Raw genomic sequence first — 14,702 nt, forward strand, 5'->3', positions numbered from 1 at the left:
ATGATTCTCTATTTAATGAATAAAAAGCTCATGTGACTTTCAAAATACAATTTTGCCACTTAAAAAAACTCTCTCCCTCAACTTAACTTATGGCTGTGATTAGCTCCATTATGATTTATATTTTTTATTTGCATCTCATTGTAGACATAGGGTAAAAATAATCTATTACGCATAATTTTGATTCTCTGCAATAAAGTTCTTATTGGGTCAAATTATAAAATTTCTTTAAAAACCACATATTAACAATCTCAAGGAACCACAAATTAATAATCTTAAGGATGATTATGCATTCATAGTAAGAGAATTATAATTATAATATATAATGGTGAGCTAGGATCGGCTTAGTAGGATGATTTAAAGGAGATGTCAAAGCTAAATAATCATATAATGATTCAGAGTATATTATTCATTGAGAATCCTTAATTATAAAGAGATCATTGAGTGTTTTATGTTTGTTAAGAGAATGTAGAGTAACAAATACACAATATATTTCATGTTAGGTGCTACATTAACAATAAAAATAAAGCATGTTATATGATGATTAATAATGGTAATTGTACTAATATTATTAACTCAACTTTGATTACAAAACAGATCTTGAATACATCTAAACATGATAAACTATATAAGTTTCAATAATAATTGAATATCAAGAAGTTCGGGGCTATTAAGCATGTTTTAATTTCATTTACAATAAAAAAAATTTAAGTATAAGATTACATGTATTGTAGCTTTCATGCATGTTATATATCTATTATTAGAGAGACCTTGATAGTTTGATAAAAAAACTAACCATAACGAGTTAAAAAATGAATATGTTACGAAGAAGGATATAGAGATTCACACACTTGTTTTATTGTCATGAAAGTAAACGTACGATGATCAATCAAAGCTTAAAATAGTTAGGGAAGCTGAATAAGAATTTTATGAAAAATAATTGTGAGGATGTGAGGCAAATAAAAATGACATAAATTATGAGTGTGCAATAATTAAAAAAAAAGTTTCTGCCATTAGAAATAAGATCGAGGAATTTAGAGAAAAAAACATAAGGGAGGTAGAAAGTTGAAAGAAAATGAGTGGATATAAAAAGATAAAAGTGTGTAGAAAAATTAGAAAATAACTTGATTTTTATGGGAAACAAAATGATTTTACTCATTTAATCCTGTATAGTAAGGTATATTTTAATTTTGATGAATTGAATTTTTGTGTTCCCAGTGTCACTACAATTCTTTTACAGGAACTGGGGGTATTTATTTTAAAGAGGGTTACCATCGATTCAAGGGATTAAGCATTGAATCCCTCAACATTTTATGTACATGGAAAAATATAAATCAAAAGAAATCTCAACATATAAAACCATGTTAATTTAACTGGAGAAGATGAAATTACAATTGAAAACGTTAGGGGACTGAAATGAAAAGGAATGGAATTATAATTAAGAAAGTTAAAGCGCTGGAAAAAAAAAGGTTACTGTTTGAAGTTTGTAGCCCCACCCCACCCAGTTATTAGTGTTTGAGTAACAGTAATAAGATAAGGCATGTCAAAACTCAACAAGGGCATTGATGCAATAATCTAAAAGATCACGGGTAAAGGAAATTCTCTTCTCAGATCCAGAAGGAGACAAAACAATCCATCCTGCAATCCAGGACAGAGGACGTGGCTTGTCCTAACATAACACCTGTCCTTTACTTTCACCGGTTTCGCTGGTAAACAAGGTTAACCAACTGTCACCCGCCAGTCACCATCCTCTCCGAGTCGATGCCTCTTCCCGCTCTCTACATAAACCCAGCTTAGCAGAAATGAAAAACCCACGGAAAGAAGAAAAAAGAAACGCTCGTTTAGCCATGAAGGTTCTGTACAACACAATCCGGAGACTCTGTTAGACCCATTGTCAAAAGGGTTTCAAAATCAAAGTTCAGGTTTAGCGTATAATCTCTCATTTTCTCTTAAAAAGGTGCCACCTTTGAAAGCTTCGTGCTTTTCGTCTTCTTTCTGTTTTTCAGCACTTTCTTTGAGAAATGACTGTTTGGTTTCTTAGAAAATGTGGGAAAAGAAGCTAAAGTTTTGAACTTTATGATGTTTCGTTTTTTAAAAATGGGGACTTTTGTTAAGGCTACTAATGTAACCATTTTATTTAGGAGTTTCTTATGTTTTGTTATGTAGTTTTTTGTATGTAAAAAAAAAACCTGGTAATAACGAGGATTTGCTTCGTTAATGAGAGGGGGGGGGGGAAGCAAGTTTCCTGAGACGTGCCTGTTACTTAAAGCATAATTTATTTCTTGCTCTATTAAATTCTGAAGCCAGTTGAGGATTCAAGGTTAACTTTGATGCTCTGTGTAGTTTCTTTGTATTCATATATTTTTTAGTATGATTATGTATTAACAGCGTTCTTGGTGTCTTTCATGAATGTGTATGATAATGAGACGGTCTGTTCTTGAATTGGCTGTTTAAAGTTACCGAGTTGGTTGTGTGCGTGCGTGAAGACTTGAACATTATAAAACCATCTTTATGTTCTTTTCTCGGAAAATATTTCCAGCAGGGAACCTTTACCTTTCTTTCCAAGGAAAATATTGATCATTATGGTGCTAAAGAACTATTTTACGGAGTCTAAACCTGGTTGCATGCTAGACTTTCTACACGTTGAGGCATTGCTATTTCTAAAACAAGTGGAGCTAAGGGACATGGGGAACTTAAAATAGATACAATGCCTACATAAAATGGTTTAATATCCCTTGATTGAAATTCATCCAGGTCTGAGCAGTTTGACTCTATGCGTGTATTAGTGCTGGTGTATATGCTCTTTGCTAGGTGTGTGAGCATGAATTATTGTATGTTTGTTGCAACTGAATTTTCTTTTGATATTTGTCTTTTGAATGTGAGAATGTAATCAAGATTTCTATTTTATTCTAAAAGCTTCAAGGGAATAGCAATGGCTTTACAAGCTTGCTTGGACAACTACCTGTTGGCACTGAGCTCCTTGGACTCGAGTCAGGTGACCACAGACTTGGTAAAGTCCTCAAATTCTGAGAACATACTACAAAGAGGTCAAATCCACGCTGCAATAGGTTGTTGCTCAAATGCATCATCTGGAAAATTTCCAGGATCTTTAATCAAGATTCCAAATTTGAATGCGGCTGAAATATCCGAGGATAGGGAAAAAACTATTTTAAATAGTATTACTAACTTAGAATCGAGTCTTGCAGCAAGTTTTTTAGCTACTGGGTCCAATTCAGCTGTTCCAAAAGGTCCCCAGTTACAAGGAAGCGCTTCTACTGACACGGATCATTTTGATTTATCCACATTCCCCGTCTTGATGTCACCTAATTTAAGCAATTTTGGATCTTCCACTGCCTGCTACTCGATAGCAGAGGAAGATGTCCATCTAGGCCAAAATAGGTTACAAGTTCAGAAAAGGAGACGTCAACAAGGAGATATACGTACCACATTTCAGTCTGAATTGCAAAAGAGTCTAGATTCACTTCTTGATGTCAAAAGAGAGGGGCTTTCCTCTTCACCTCAGCTACATAAGAAAATCAGATTAGACAATCAGAAAAATTCTATTCTACAAGAGAATATTATTCAGCAGCCACTGCCAAGTCAGGATTCAGTGCAGCTGCAAGCTGCACGCCCAACTCTACATGCATTAGTCATACAGAATAAGTTAGGGAATCAAAAGCAGCAGGATACTTTGCAGTCAACTCTTCAATTGCTGGGAGTTAATATGAAGCAGAAGCAGCAGCAGCAGCAGCGACAAATGAGGGACTACCTGCAAAGTCTGGCCTTGCCACGAGTCCAATCTATGCTTTCATTCAATGCTAATGCATGTTCACGCAGGCTAATGCAATACATGTATCATCAGCGGCAACGACCTCCTGTGAGTGACTGTGATCAAGAATGCAATCATTTCTAATGTTCTTTAATAAGTACTCCTCTCCTATTTTGTTAGTAGTTTTAGATGTTAATGTTTACCTGTTCCCGGTCTTTTGTTGATACTTTATTTCTATCTTAATGTCCGACCGCTAGTTCTCCAAGACTTCAACAAAGTGATACACCTTGAAGCTGTTCTAACTCTCTCTCTCTCTCTCTCTCTCTCTCTCTGTAGGACAGTGGTATTTCTTATTGGAGAAAATTTGTTGCAGAGTATTATGCTCCTTGTGCTAAGAAACGGTGGTGTTTGTCTTCATGTGATAGTTCCAGACTTCATGCCATAGGTGTATTCTCCCAGGTAGATATGGCTAGTTTTAGGTTGTCAATATATCCTTTTTTCCACCGTTGAAACACTGATATTTGTTTCCCATACCTTGTATTATGAATCATAAATAGATGCATTCAGGCAGATGCACACATTCATCTAGTTCTCCATGCATAAATATTTCCTCACTTATTCTATTTGTTCCCTGTTTCCCTTTATTTTGCAGGGTACATGGCATTGTGACTTGTGCAGGACCAAATCTGGCAGGGGATTTGGTAAGCAAATCAGCACTACATGTTGTTTATAAGTCAGTTACTATGGTGCTTTCTAAAAGAACAATTTGTTATTGACATGTTGATAAAATTCTGTAAAATATAATGTTTACCTCCATCTGCCTGGCTGTCCAAATTCATTACCGTTGACCCTAATGTCTAACTTAAAAGCTTGAGGTGTTAGGTGAAAGCTAATTTTTTTTAATACTTTATAACATTTTTCCATGGAACACTTATCTTTTTCCTTTTTTAATTTCTTGGCAGAGGCAACTTTTGAAGTACTTCCCAGGCTTAATAATATTCAGTTTGATAGCGGTGTTATCAATGAACTTTCGTTTCTTGAATGCCCTCTTGAGTTCACACTCCCTTCTGGATTAATGGTGTTGGAGTATGGAAAGGTTGTTCATGAGACTCTCTATGACCATCTTCATGTTGTTCGTGAGGGTAAACTTCGTATCATCTTCGCACATAATTTAAAGGTGAGCTATAGCCCATAGCATGAAGCTGGTGGATTCTATTACACATTGATCTTATATTCACAGAATGCTTTTCAGATAATTTGCTGGGAATTTTGTTCTTGGGACCATGAAGAACTAATTCCTCGAAGTTCAATTCTACCTAAGGTACAAACGATCTGCAGTATCTGAACCATCATGTTGGATCCATTGTGGTCCTTGTATGTTGTTTATAAATCCATTAATTTATTTTTGAACATTGTTGATGCATCCTTTTGAGATTTAAATTTGACAGAACAGATGCTCCTGTATGCAGGTTAATGAGTTAGTTCATGCTTCAAAAAACTATCAAACCAACATTGATGATATTGGATCATATAGGACACCACTCTGTGATTTACAAGAAAATTGCACGATGTAAGAAACCCCTGGAGGTTTTATTTACTGCTCTTACTAATTCTATGAATTGTTCATGCATGATACATGTCACCGTTCACCATTTTTCCCATTCTTAACAATGAATAGATATCTTACTTGTATGACTTAGATGTCTCCTATTTCTCAAAAATGTTATCGGATTAATGGGATTTTGTATGATACTCGTGAGATTGATATTTAAAAATTTCTTCTTACAACATGTTGGGATTGACCCAATAAGCAGGACCACCACCCCATAGCATGTCATGTAATGTCAAGCAGCAAACAAATTGCTTTCCGAAACTGATTTGTATTTTGTTCTCTTGATAATTAGTTACTGAGGCCCTAATTTTATATCTTCTTGTCATATTTGAAAAACATGTTTTTGGTGACAATATTGTAACTCGTAAATAAATCCGGTCCATCTTGTAGGTTATTATCAGCTGGGCGTGAGCTTGAAAGAGATTTGGGCTTGCAACTGGTTGGTGATTTGGGGTTTTCGAAGAGATATGTCCGTTGCTTGCAGGTCTGTAAGAGAACTTGTTTTGATTTGTCTATTTTCACCTGAATTCTACTCAGGATCTTCTGTATTCTGTGTTCATTACCTGACAGATTGCAGACATATTCAACTCCATGAAAGACTTAATGACTTTCAGCTGGGATAATCAAATTGGACCAATTGGTAAGTGATATCTACTGTTTTATGTCTTTGCCTGTCATCTTAAAAGGTTAAAACTGAAAACCCTTGGAAATAGCTGCTTGAGCCATACAAATCTCTGTTTTTCTTCTAATGTTGCCTTGTAAACTTTAATGTACTTGTTAAGGCAGTTTCCAATTGATCCTTGCGAAGTCATTTCTGATGTAAAACCTAAAATGCAGAGAGCTTGAAGAAATATACCCAGCAATTTTCAACAACCGAACTCCACAAAGATGAATTGCTAGAAAAAGAGCAGATCGAGGTCCTTCAAGGTTTGCCAACTAATCCAAATAAGTTGTCTGCTTCTCATGCTCTTGGTGGCAACAGCAATGATAACTCGAACATGAGTAAGGGTGCTCTATTGAATATCTCTGATGTGTCATGCCACTATATATATCCATCACAAACTCGCATCAACTCGAAAATGGGTGAACTGGAGCAGACGTCACTTTTATACAAAAGGTGTGGAAGAAATGCATCTTCCACACCATCTCAAGGTCCCAAGACTTCGAGTGCAGAATTCATCCAGGAGTTTGAGTTTCCTGGTCTCCATTCCTCTGGGGGTGGCCAGCATAGACGGGAACATAAAGTCCAAAATTTGCTCGAGGAGATCATCATGAGGGCTGAGAATGAAGCAGTTAACGCTAAGATAGGTAATATTATATCTGGCTTGCAAACAGGTGCCAAGGGCAAGATGCTGCTACGGATGGGATGACTTATGGTCACAACATGTCGCTGCTCGATCCTTCAGGAAATGCGTCAAGTATTATTATGGCAAATACCTGTGTTCATGACTCCTAATACGGATTCTTCCAAGGTTGGTGACAGTGCTGGTTTCATCAACTTTTCCACGAAGGCACTAGTTTCCTAAGATCCTGAAAGTGCTTCAAATGGAAATAAGATTTTTTTATGTTGTGGCAGCATGGGCTATGTGGTTGGGATGGTTGTAAGTGTTTTTTTTTTTTTTGGTACTTCCTGTTCCATCCTTCTCGGGGGTGATTCAATATAAAATACGTACGTATAGTAGTTTCTTTCGCAAGTGCTTTTGATAGTAGTTGCAGTTTCGTGAGCAATTAACTTGATTAGGAAGATTAGATGCTGTGATGTCAACATGAACTGTTAGCTACCCCGAAGTCTAAACCTTGCCCTGGAAATGAAATATGGTACCATACTGTTTTAATCACATCCCTGTCTGTTTGCCATGTTAAGTTTTGTTCAGGTTTGTCAAGATAAGCATGGCACCATGCATGAATTACATGCCGCAGAAAGCCAACGCTGAATTGCAACTGGCCTCAATGTTTGTTTACGACCCTGGATTTGTTGCATACCTAGGCTCTCTTCTCTTTACCTATTTCTAAATATGTATTACTATTTCGTAGCTGATAACCAACGTTCGGATCACAGAACTTGTTAAGATGTGAAATTGCTGTGCCTGGTCTTTCTGTACATGTGGTTAACGGCGCCATCACCGTGGACTCGATGCAAGGGAACAACGAAATTTTGGGTTTGAACTTCGTAGAGTGATTTGGTTCTGTTATAGGGCTGACTAGACAGAGACATGGGATTGCGGTGCGATTTTCTCTCTCATAAAAAACGATAAAGATGTTTATGTGGTTCAAACGCATTTCAAGAAAATAAGAAAAAACAAACAATTATTTCTTCCCCGACGAAAAAATTCAAATTACTCCTTTCCTACCTAATCGAGGGTTATAGTTTCTTCTGGGTTTAATGTTATAGTTTTTATTGGGTTTAATAAGTTAATTTTATTTTAATTAGATGATAAAATAAAAACTTAGCAATAATGGAAAACAAACATTTAAAAAAAAATTAATACCACAATGACTTGGAAAAAAATAACTTAAAAATTAATTAAAAAAAAAGAGAGAGGAGAGGTTTAAGTGAATTTGAGATAGTATGATAAACATATAATATGAATAATAAAGGATAAAATAATCTATGTTAACCTTTAAAAGCAGTGGATTATGTTATAAGATTGGAATAATTTAATAAAAAAAATTTAAAGTCATTTTAAAAAAAAAACTAATGTTGATCAATGAGATTGAAAAAGATAAGTTATAGAAAAAGACGTTGAATTACATTATCTTTTTAAAACCGTGATCTTAATCATTAAAGAAACCTGATTTTTTTTTATTAAAAGGTTATATTGAAAAGAAAAATAAATCTAAAAATAAATAAAAAAAATAAGAATCAAATTAAAAAAAATAATAAAGCATAAACTTAGATTGAAGAATAAAATTGATAACATTAAAACTTTTACAAAAAAGTCAAGAAAAAGAATAGAAATTAAAAATGATCAAATTAAAAAATCTTATACACAAAAACCACACCACAACCCACACATGTCATATCGAGAGAGAAAAAATGCGGCGACACATCCAATAACACGATGTAATGACATTTTATATCACTAGAAAGTGTCACATACGTTGTCCATGTGACGCAGGTACTTTCCACACAATTATATATGTATTATATGTACAAATAATTTTTAAAAATTAAATAATATTTAAAGAAAAAATCATTGATTATCTTGATAATTAAAAAAAAACTAAAGAAAAAGACTAAAAGGCTCACGAACTAAGATTTATATTATTTTTTTTATTTCAAGGATATACATGTAATTGTACATAAATGAATGAATGAAAAGACAATCAGGTGTTATAAATTTTTATTTTGGGAACAATTAAATTATTTTATTATGCTTAAAAAAATAGAAAATACAATTATATTTCTTGAAAATCCTTTCATAACTAATACATGGTAAAAATACCTCAAGAATAATGACAAATGTTTTTTAAAAAATCACAAAACCATTATTTTACCAACGCGGTGAATACTAAACCAAGTCGCACGATATTTTCGCGAGTTTTTTTGTTTTATATATTATTATTTTTAGAGGCTTATGCAGTGGAATCTCCCTCGTATTTGATGTTTCGATCTACTCTTTCTTGTCTTGACACGTTATTCGCCACACATTTTTTAATTGTCACTCTTATTACAGCTCATATAGTATGAGTGAGGGAACATTTTTTGCCATCAACATTGATGAATTTGCCAGAAAGACTTGGCAAATTGTTCTTTCTAACTGGTGCAGTGTTTCTATCTATGATGGATCCCTAAATGAAATCCAGCCGTGAATTATACGAGACAAAGAAGTACTGATAAGTGCAATCTGTGTGCAAAAATATCTCGTAAAAGCCAAGGAAACTTGCGAGTAACATCACCGTCTTGTCCCCCTCGCCAACTGGCATTGTTGTCTGGCAACACAAAACCTAAAACCGGCGAAGGCTGCAGGTGCTCTGCGATAATCATTTCCTTTCTCCCTTGGTTTCTCTTAATGGTTTCAAATTTAAGCATAGAAGCAAACGTTCTTGTAATATTCGCCCACAGAAAGCCAAAATGGATGGTCCATGACGCTATTTTTACAACCACAAAAAGAGCAGTGAGCATTTCCTCGAGGAAAGAAACGAAGAAGAAATACAAACTTCATCAACTAGCTAAACCAATGACAATATATACATTGGCTTGGGAACAATCGATACAAGGGCTGAAGAACCAACCAACTAATAATACTAGATTCCGCTTCATCTTAAAGATGTGTCCTAGCTCACCACGAGGGCAGAACATCCTCTCTACTCTAAAAGGTTAAATGAAGTTTAAAAATGCTTCAACCCTTGTCTCAATTTACATGGATATACTAAAACAGAGTCCAAACACAGACCACCTTTGGTGTGTGTACAGTCTATCTGTGTCATAGAGAACTTGAGCTTCGTTGATGCATTGGCGCCATCAACCACAAAATCCCCAGCATGGTAGAGGTTCCATTTCCCAGGATCGTTCAAAAAACACTGGGAAGAGGCATGCTGACCATCTGAAGTCCATATCTGAAACTGCACAGGTTTTATTTCCCAACCATGGACATGCTCAGTGTTACAGATGCGTCGGCCAAACCTCTTAGCAGCCCTCCCTAATTGTAATCTGAAGAATAGGCTATAGGTCCCAGCTGGGAATGGGAACTCAAATTGCCCATCAACCTCAAACCACCAGATTTGCTGAAGATATGCAACTGAGTTGAACCTACAGGAAAAACAAAGGAACTTTGGATCAATTCCAGTGCTATTTTGACTACATCTATATGGGAAATAATCACCAATTTTATCACAAACATAGAAACAACCAATCGAATGAACATCAACCCACTTATAAAAAGCATAATATGGATGCAAAGTGTCAACAGAAACAAAGATATTAGCATCCTTTAATCCAACCAGAATTACCAAGTGAAGAAGCAGTGGCTACGAGAAGGATAAAAACATTATTGGATCTTGGAATTATCATCCACACACACAAACAAACTGCAAAATCATGCATAGTTAAGAAAGGAGCGATACACCTATCCAATCTGCTAAATCAGATGCAAGTCTCAGCCATGTATGCCACTTAATTGTTTCAAGAAGGAATGCAGAAAAATTAACTTAGGTCCAGGGTCCTTCCTCGTTGACCATATTCTATGGAGGAGAAAAAAGATGAGGATTCTTAGGGTTTGGGGCAGCTAGGCAACCAGAGCAGGTTCGTTAGTGACAAGTTGTTCAATAACTTGGGGCTTAAGGGATATAATTCTGTAAATTACATTATCAAATTATGCTCCCCAGTCACATTATTGGTTTCCCGCTCAGGGTCAAAAGAATCTACTTCTACATTAAAAAAAAATTCCTGATGCCAGGAAATGGAAGTTATAAAAACTCTTGACATAATCCAAAACCCACTTACCCCTTGAAGATCCAATCAAATTACCTCCAAGCTCATAAGGTACACAACTACAAATAGTTGCTGGATTCCAAATTCTCACACATCATGGACTAGAAATCTTTGAACAATGAAAGATACTTAAAAAACCTCTTTGAAGAAGTTCGACAAGAAAATGCCTCGATCAACTTGGACTTGACCAGCCAGTCTAACAAATAAATAATGAAAAACTGACCATTGCAATTCTAATCAAAATTCCAGCAAAAGTTTCGGTAATCACACCTAGATTCCTCTGTTAGAATATGATTCCAATATCTTCGATCATCGATTCCTGTTATCGCTAACCCCTTGGAAGCAATGGATATGCAGACACCTCTTGTTCTCTTATCTAGCCATGCTTTCTGCACAAATGAAAATTTTTAATACACCAAGTTAAAAGGCCAGAAGAATAAAACCTGACAGAATTGAACACTCAAAATCAATAACCGTCCTGTCGTCTCACAATCACGATACATTTCTATGTAATTGAAAATTTCAAAATCAAACCAGCAAAAGATCCCTCCCGGTAGTAAATAAAGTCATCAATCCTATCTTTTCCCTCCGTTAAATTTTCTCATCCACCAATACAAACATAATAAGGAAAAGAAAATCTGTATCAGGGTTCCACAATTAAGAAAGCATGCAAATTCCATTACTAGTTGCTTCAAGAACCAGAGAGGAGCCACCACTCAAAAGGAAACCTTTTTGTCAAAGTTTCCATTTTTAATGTACTGAATAACAAAATACCAAAAACCAGAGGTTATTTCCTCTCATAATCCAAACAAATAAAAGCTAAAAGATCGTACCTTGGTGCCATCATCAAAAGCGTTGGCTCTACAAAGCCTAGTATAAATCTCTCTCTTACACAACTTATCTTTCAAATCATCACCCAAAACTCTTCCAATCAAATCTTCATAATTCACAGGCAATTTTGACTCCCAAACAAAATCAGCCCATGAAGCACCACGAAATGCTCTGTTTAATCTAGCCAATTTACAAATCTCTTGCGGGTTTAAATATTCAAGAATTAAAGCCACACAACCCTCTGGTAAATCTCCAAGACCAGGCTTTGTTGCTGGTGGCGATGATATTTGTAAGCATAGAGACCCAAGAAGAGAACAGGTGTTGGGGTCTGTAAAGGTTAACGAAAGATTAGCACCCATCAAGAAAAAATACAGAGCATAGCAAAGACAGAGGAATCCCAAAAACGGAGAGAAGGGCTAGAAAGTTGTGTGGAATTAAGAGATCAGATGAAAGGAAACAAAGGAGAGTTGTCAGAGGAACATAAAGGAAGCCTTGAAGAAAAGACGCGTATCGCGGGTAATATGTATGTATGCACACACATAGATGGAGATTTATTTGTTTGTTTGTTTGTTTTGATGACAGAAACAGCCAGAGGAAAGACGGGAAAACACAAAGCAAAATACAGTTGTCTGTTTTTGACGGGTGGGATTGTAGATTTGTTTTATTTTTATTTTTTTACTTTTAAGATGTTACCATTAATTTTATATTTTTTTATAGTATTATTTATAATATAATATTGTACTGTGCTAAATTCATGGCGTGATTTTTATTTTTTTGTGTTTGAACAATATGTCGAGTGATTTTGTTTTATTGAAGGTCAATATTCTCAGGATGTGAGAAGTAGAAATCTTAATAAACTTGCTTATTCCATCTCTTAAGTTGACTAAGTGTATTTGATATTGTAATTATGATTGTATTTTAAAAAAAATATTTTATAAAAAATATTTTAAATTTAGATTAATTTAAAAAAATATATGTTTGATTAAAACTATGGTTGAAATTGAGAATGAACAAAAAATAATTTTAATGTGTTTAGTTAATAATACTTTGAGGTTATAAAATAATTTTAAAAAATATATATATTAATATTGATGGTTTTTAATTTAAATATTATAGATTTAACTATTGTTATTATTTCATGAAATAAATAATACTTTATATAAAATATTTTTTATTGTTCCATTAAACTATCTATAATTTTATTATGTACGAAATATATCCGGTAAGAACAATAGTTTTCATGATTTTTTAAACATGCAATAAAATTAGGTAAAATATTATCAGGAATAAAATTAAGATTACAATACAAATAAATTTAATTCACTTTAAAATAATATTTTTAAAAAACAAAAAAAATATTATTCATATTCATATAAATAATGCAAATAAAATCAATTAATTGTATTTTTTCAAAAAAAAATATTCACATAAACAGTATGATAATGAAATTTAATTTCACTATTCAATGATTATTTCCTATAAGAAATAGCAAATTGCTGTTTTTATAAAATCTGCGGCACAGCTATAAAATTAATGAGTTTTATTATCATAAATTATTATTTTTTAAAATCATGATATATATGATTATGAGTAAATTTCACCAGCATTTATATTATCAAACAACTTCTAAGAGGATAATACCAAACTAATCAATGTTTGATGTTTTAAGTTGAGGGAGATGAATCCGAGAATCTTCGACTATTTATTAAAAAAATAAATTAAATTCTTAGTAGCTGTTTGAAATTATTGTGTATTTTACTTTATTTTGAGAATGTATGATTTATTGAATAGAAGGCAATGTATTTTTACTTATTTTTTAGTAAAATGTACCATGACTATTATATTGAATAAATAGACAGAGCATTAAGGTATTGAATTATTCAGAAAGGATCCGACAGGTCAGGTGAAAGAGGAAGGGCAACATCATCTCGCAAAATTACTCTATTTTACATCAAGTCCTCGAAGCTAAGAGATATTTGTCATGGAATCCAAAGCAGACTTGCGAAGGTAGGAGACGAAGATTTTCAATGGCATTGTAGGGTCTCTAATTGCAGCTGGCATTTGTCGTTCTGTGAATGGTCTAATCAATTTAACTCACGTCCATGCTGTCAGAGGAGAGATGTGTTTTTTTCTAGGTATGCCATAGACTTCACATGTGTATTGTTACTGCAGTGAACAGCGAATTATCTATACTGCTACAGAAAAATCTTTTTTTAGTTTTGTTTTTATGAATTTTTTTAATTTTATTATTATTATTATTATTATTACACTCATGGTAATAATGTAGACAAAAATTCAAATAAATAAATAAACGAGGTTAGCATTATTTTTTTATCACGAGGAAAATCATGCAGGCATGTATTTTGTGAAAATAACCTTATAGATACAGCACATTAAAAAAAAAAATTAATATTCACATCCTGAAAATCATGCAGGCATGGTGATTTTTGGAGCAGTGTTTGATTTATTTAGATAATGCTTTTATTTCTAGAGAGTATAAATGGTCAATAAACCTTAAGTTTCACGTTAATAGTCTTTTTCTCTCATTTTTCTTTTTTTTCCCCTCTAATAGTCTTTTTCTCTCATTTTTCTTTTCTTTTTTTCCCCGTTTTGATTTCAATAATTAACTATTCAATTTTCTATAGCAGCCCTTCGAGTTGTTTTTTTTTATATTTGTTTTGTGTTCTTCTAATTATTATTTAATTCATTTAAAATAATTATAAATTATAATATTTTTTAATTTTCATCCTTTTTTAATTTTTTATTTATTAGATTTTATTTATGTTATTTTAATTATTATTTATTTTATTTAAAATAATTTTTAAATTTTATTTTTTAACTCTTTCATCCTTTTTTGTTTTTTTCATATCAAATTTTATTATTATTTTTTTTATTGTTATTTTTTTCCTTTATATATTTTTTAAATTAATATTTTCTTTATAATTTTATCTTTTAACATTAAATTAGTTAAGAATTGAGTTTTCTAATTGGACCAAGGCTTATGATTTCATAAATTATAAATTTAATAGATTAACTAAAGTTTAGAAAAATTCTCGGGT

General features: G+C 33.2%; 2 protein-coding genes across 3 annotated transcripts; one reads left to right on the forward strand and one right to left on the reverse strand.

Moving 5' to 3' along the window:
• The first annotated feature begins 1,832 nt into the window (after positions 1 to 1,832).
• Positions 1,833 to 7,345, forward strand: LOC105119568 (probable transcriptional regulator SLK2). Of its 2 annotated transcripts, none has more exons than XM_011017717.1 (10): positions 1,833 to 1,919; positions 2,914 to 3,874; positions 4,103 to 4,225; positions 4,419 to 4,467; positions 4,729 to 4,943; positions 5,019 to 5,087; positions 5,236 to 5,336; positions 5,769 to 5,862; positions 5,949 to 6,018; positions 6,216 to 7,345. In XM_011017717.1, exons 2-10 carry the CDS (start codon positions 2,930 to 2,932, stop codon positions 6,746 to 6,748), a joined length of 2,199 nt encoding a protein of 732 aa, XP_011016019.1. In that variant the 5' UTR covers positions 1,833 to 1,919; positions 2,914 to 2,929; the 3' UTR covers positions 6,749 to 7,345. The 2 variants fall into 2 exon arrangements, with proteins under 2 accessions (XP_011016019.1, XP_011016018.1); XM_011017716.1 differs by having other exon boundaries at positions 1,844 to 1,954.
• Positions 7,346 to 9,473: 2,128 nt separating this feature from the next.
• On the reverse strand, positions 9,474 to 12,227 carry LOC105119569 (F-box protein PP2-A12-like). The gene is made up of 3 exons (XM_011017718.1): positions 11,646 to 12,227; positions 11,083 to 11,201; positions 9,474 to 10,131 (listed from the first exon to the last, which is right to left on the reverse strand). The coding sequence occupies exons 1-3, from the start codon at positions 12,000 to 12,002 to the stop codon at positions 9,711 to 9,713; spliced, it is 897 nt and encodes a 298-aa protein (XP_011016020.1). The 5' UTR covers positions 12,003 to 12,227; the 3' UTR covers positions 9,474 to 9,710.
• Positions 12,228 to 14,702: the final 2,475 nt, after the last annotated feature.

The sequence above is a fragment of the Populus euphratica genome, unplaced genomic scaffold (assembly GCF_000495115.2).
Source record: "Populus euphratica unplaced genomic scaffold, PopEup_1.0 scaffold3182.1, whole genome shotgun sequence".
Classification (NCBI taxonomy): domain Eukaryota; kingdom Viridiplantae; phylum Streptophyta; class Magnoliopsida; order Malpighiales; family Salicaceae; genus Populus; species Populus euphratica.

Coding starts and splice junctions, on each gene's coding strand:
- LOC105119568 (XM_011017717.1), top strand. CDS start 2,930: ATGGCTTTACAAGCTTGCTTGGACAACTACCTGTTGGCACTGAGCTCC. Junction 3,875..4,102: donor ATCAGCGGCAACGACCTCCT/GTGAGTGACTGT, acceptor CTCTCTCTGTAG/GACAGTGGTATTTCTTATTG. Junction 5,863..5,948: donor GATATGTCCGTTGCTTGCAG/GTCTGTAAGAGA, acceptor ATTACCTGACAG/ATTGCAGACATATTCAACTC.
- LOC105119569 (XM_011017718.1), bottom strand. CDS start 12,002: ATGGGTGCTAATCTTTCGTTAACCTTTACAGACCCCAACACCTGTTCT. Junction 11,202..11,645: donor CTTTTGATGATGGCACCAAG/GTACGATCTTTT, acceptor TCATTTGTGCAG/AAAGCATGGCTAGATAAGAG. Junction 10,132..11,082: donor ATTCTAACAGAGGAATCTAG/GTGTGATTACCG, acceptor TTTTTCCTGTAG/GTTCAACTCAGTTGCATATC.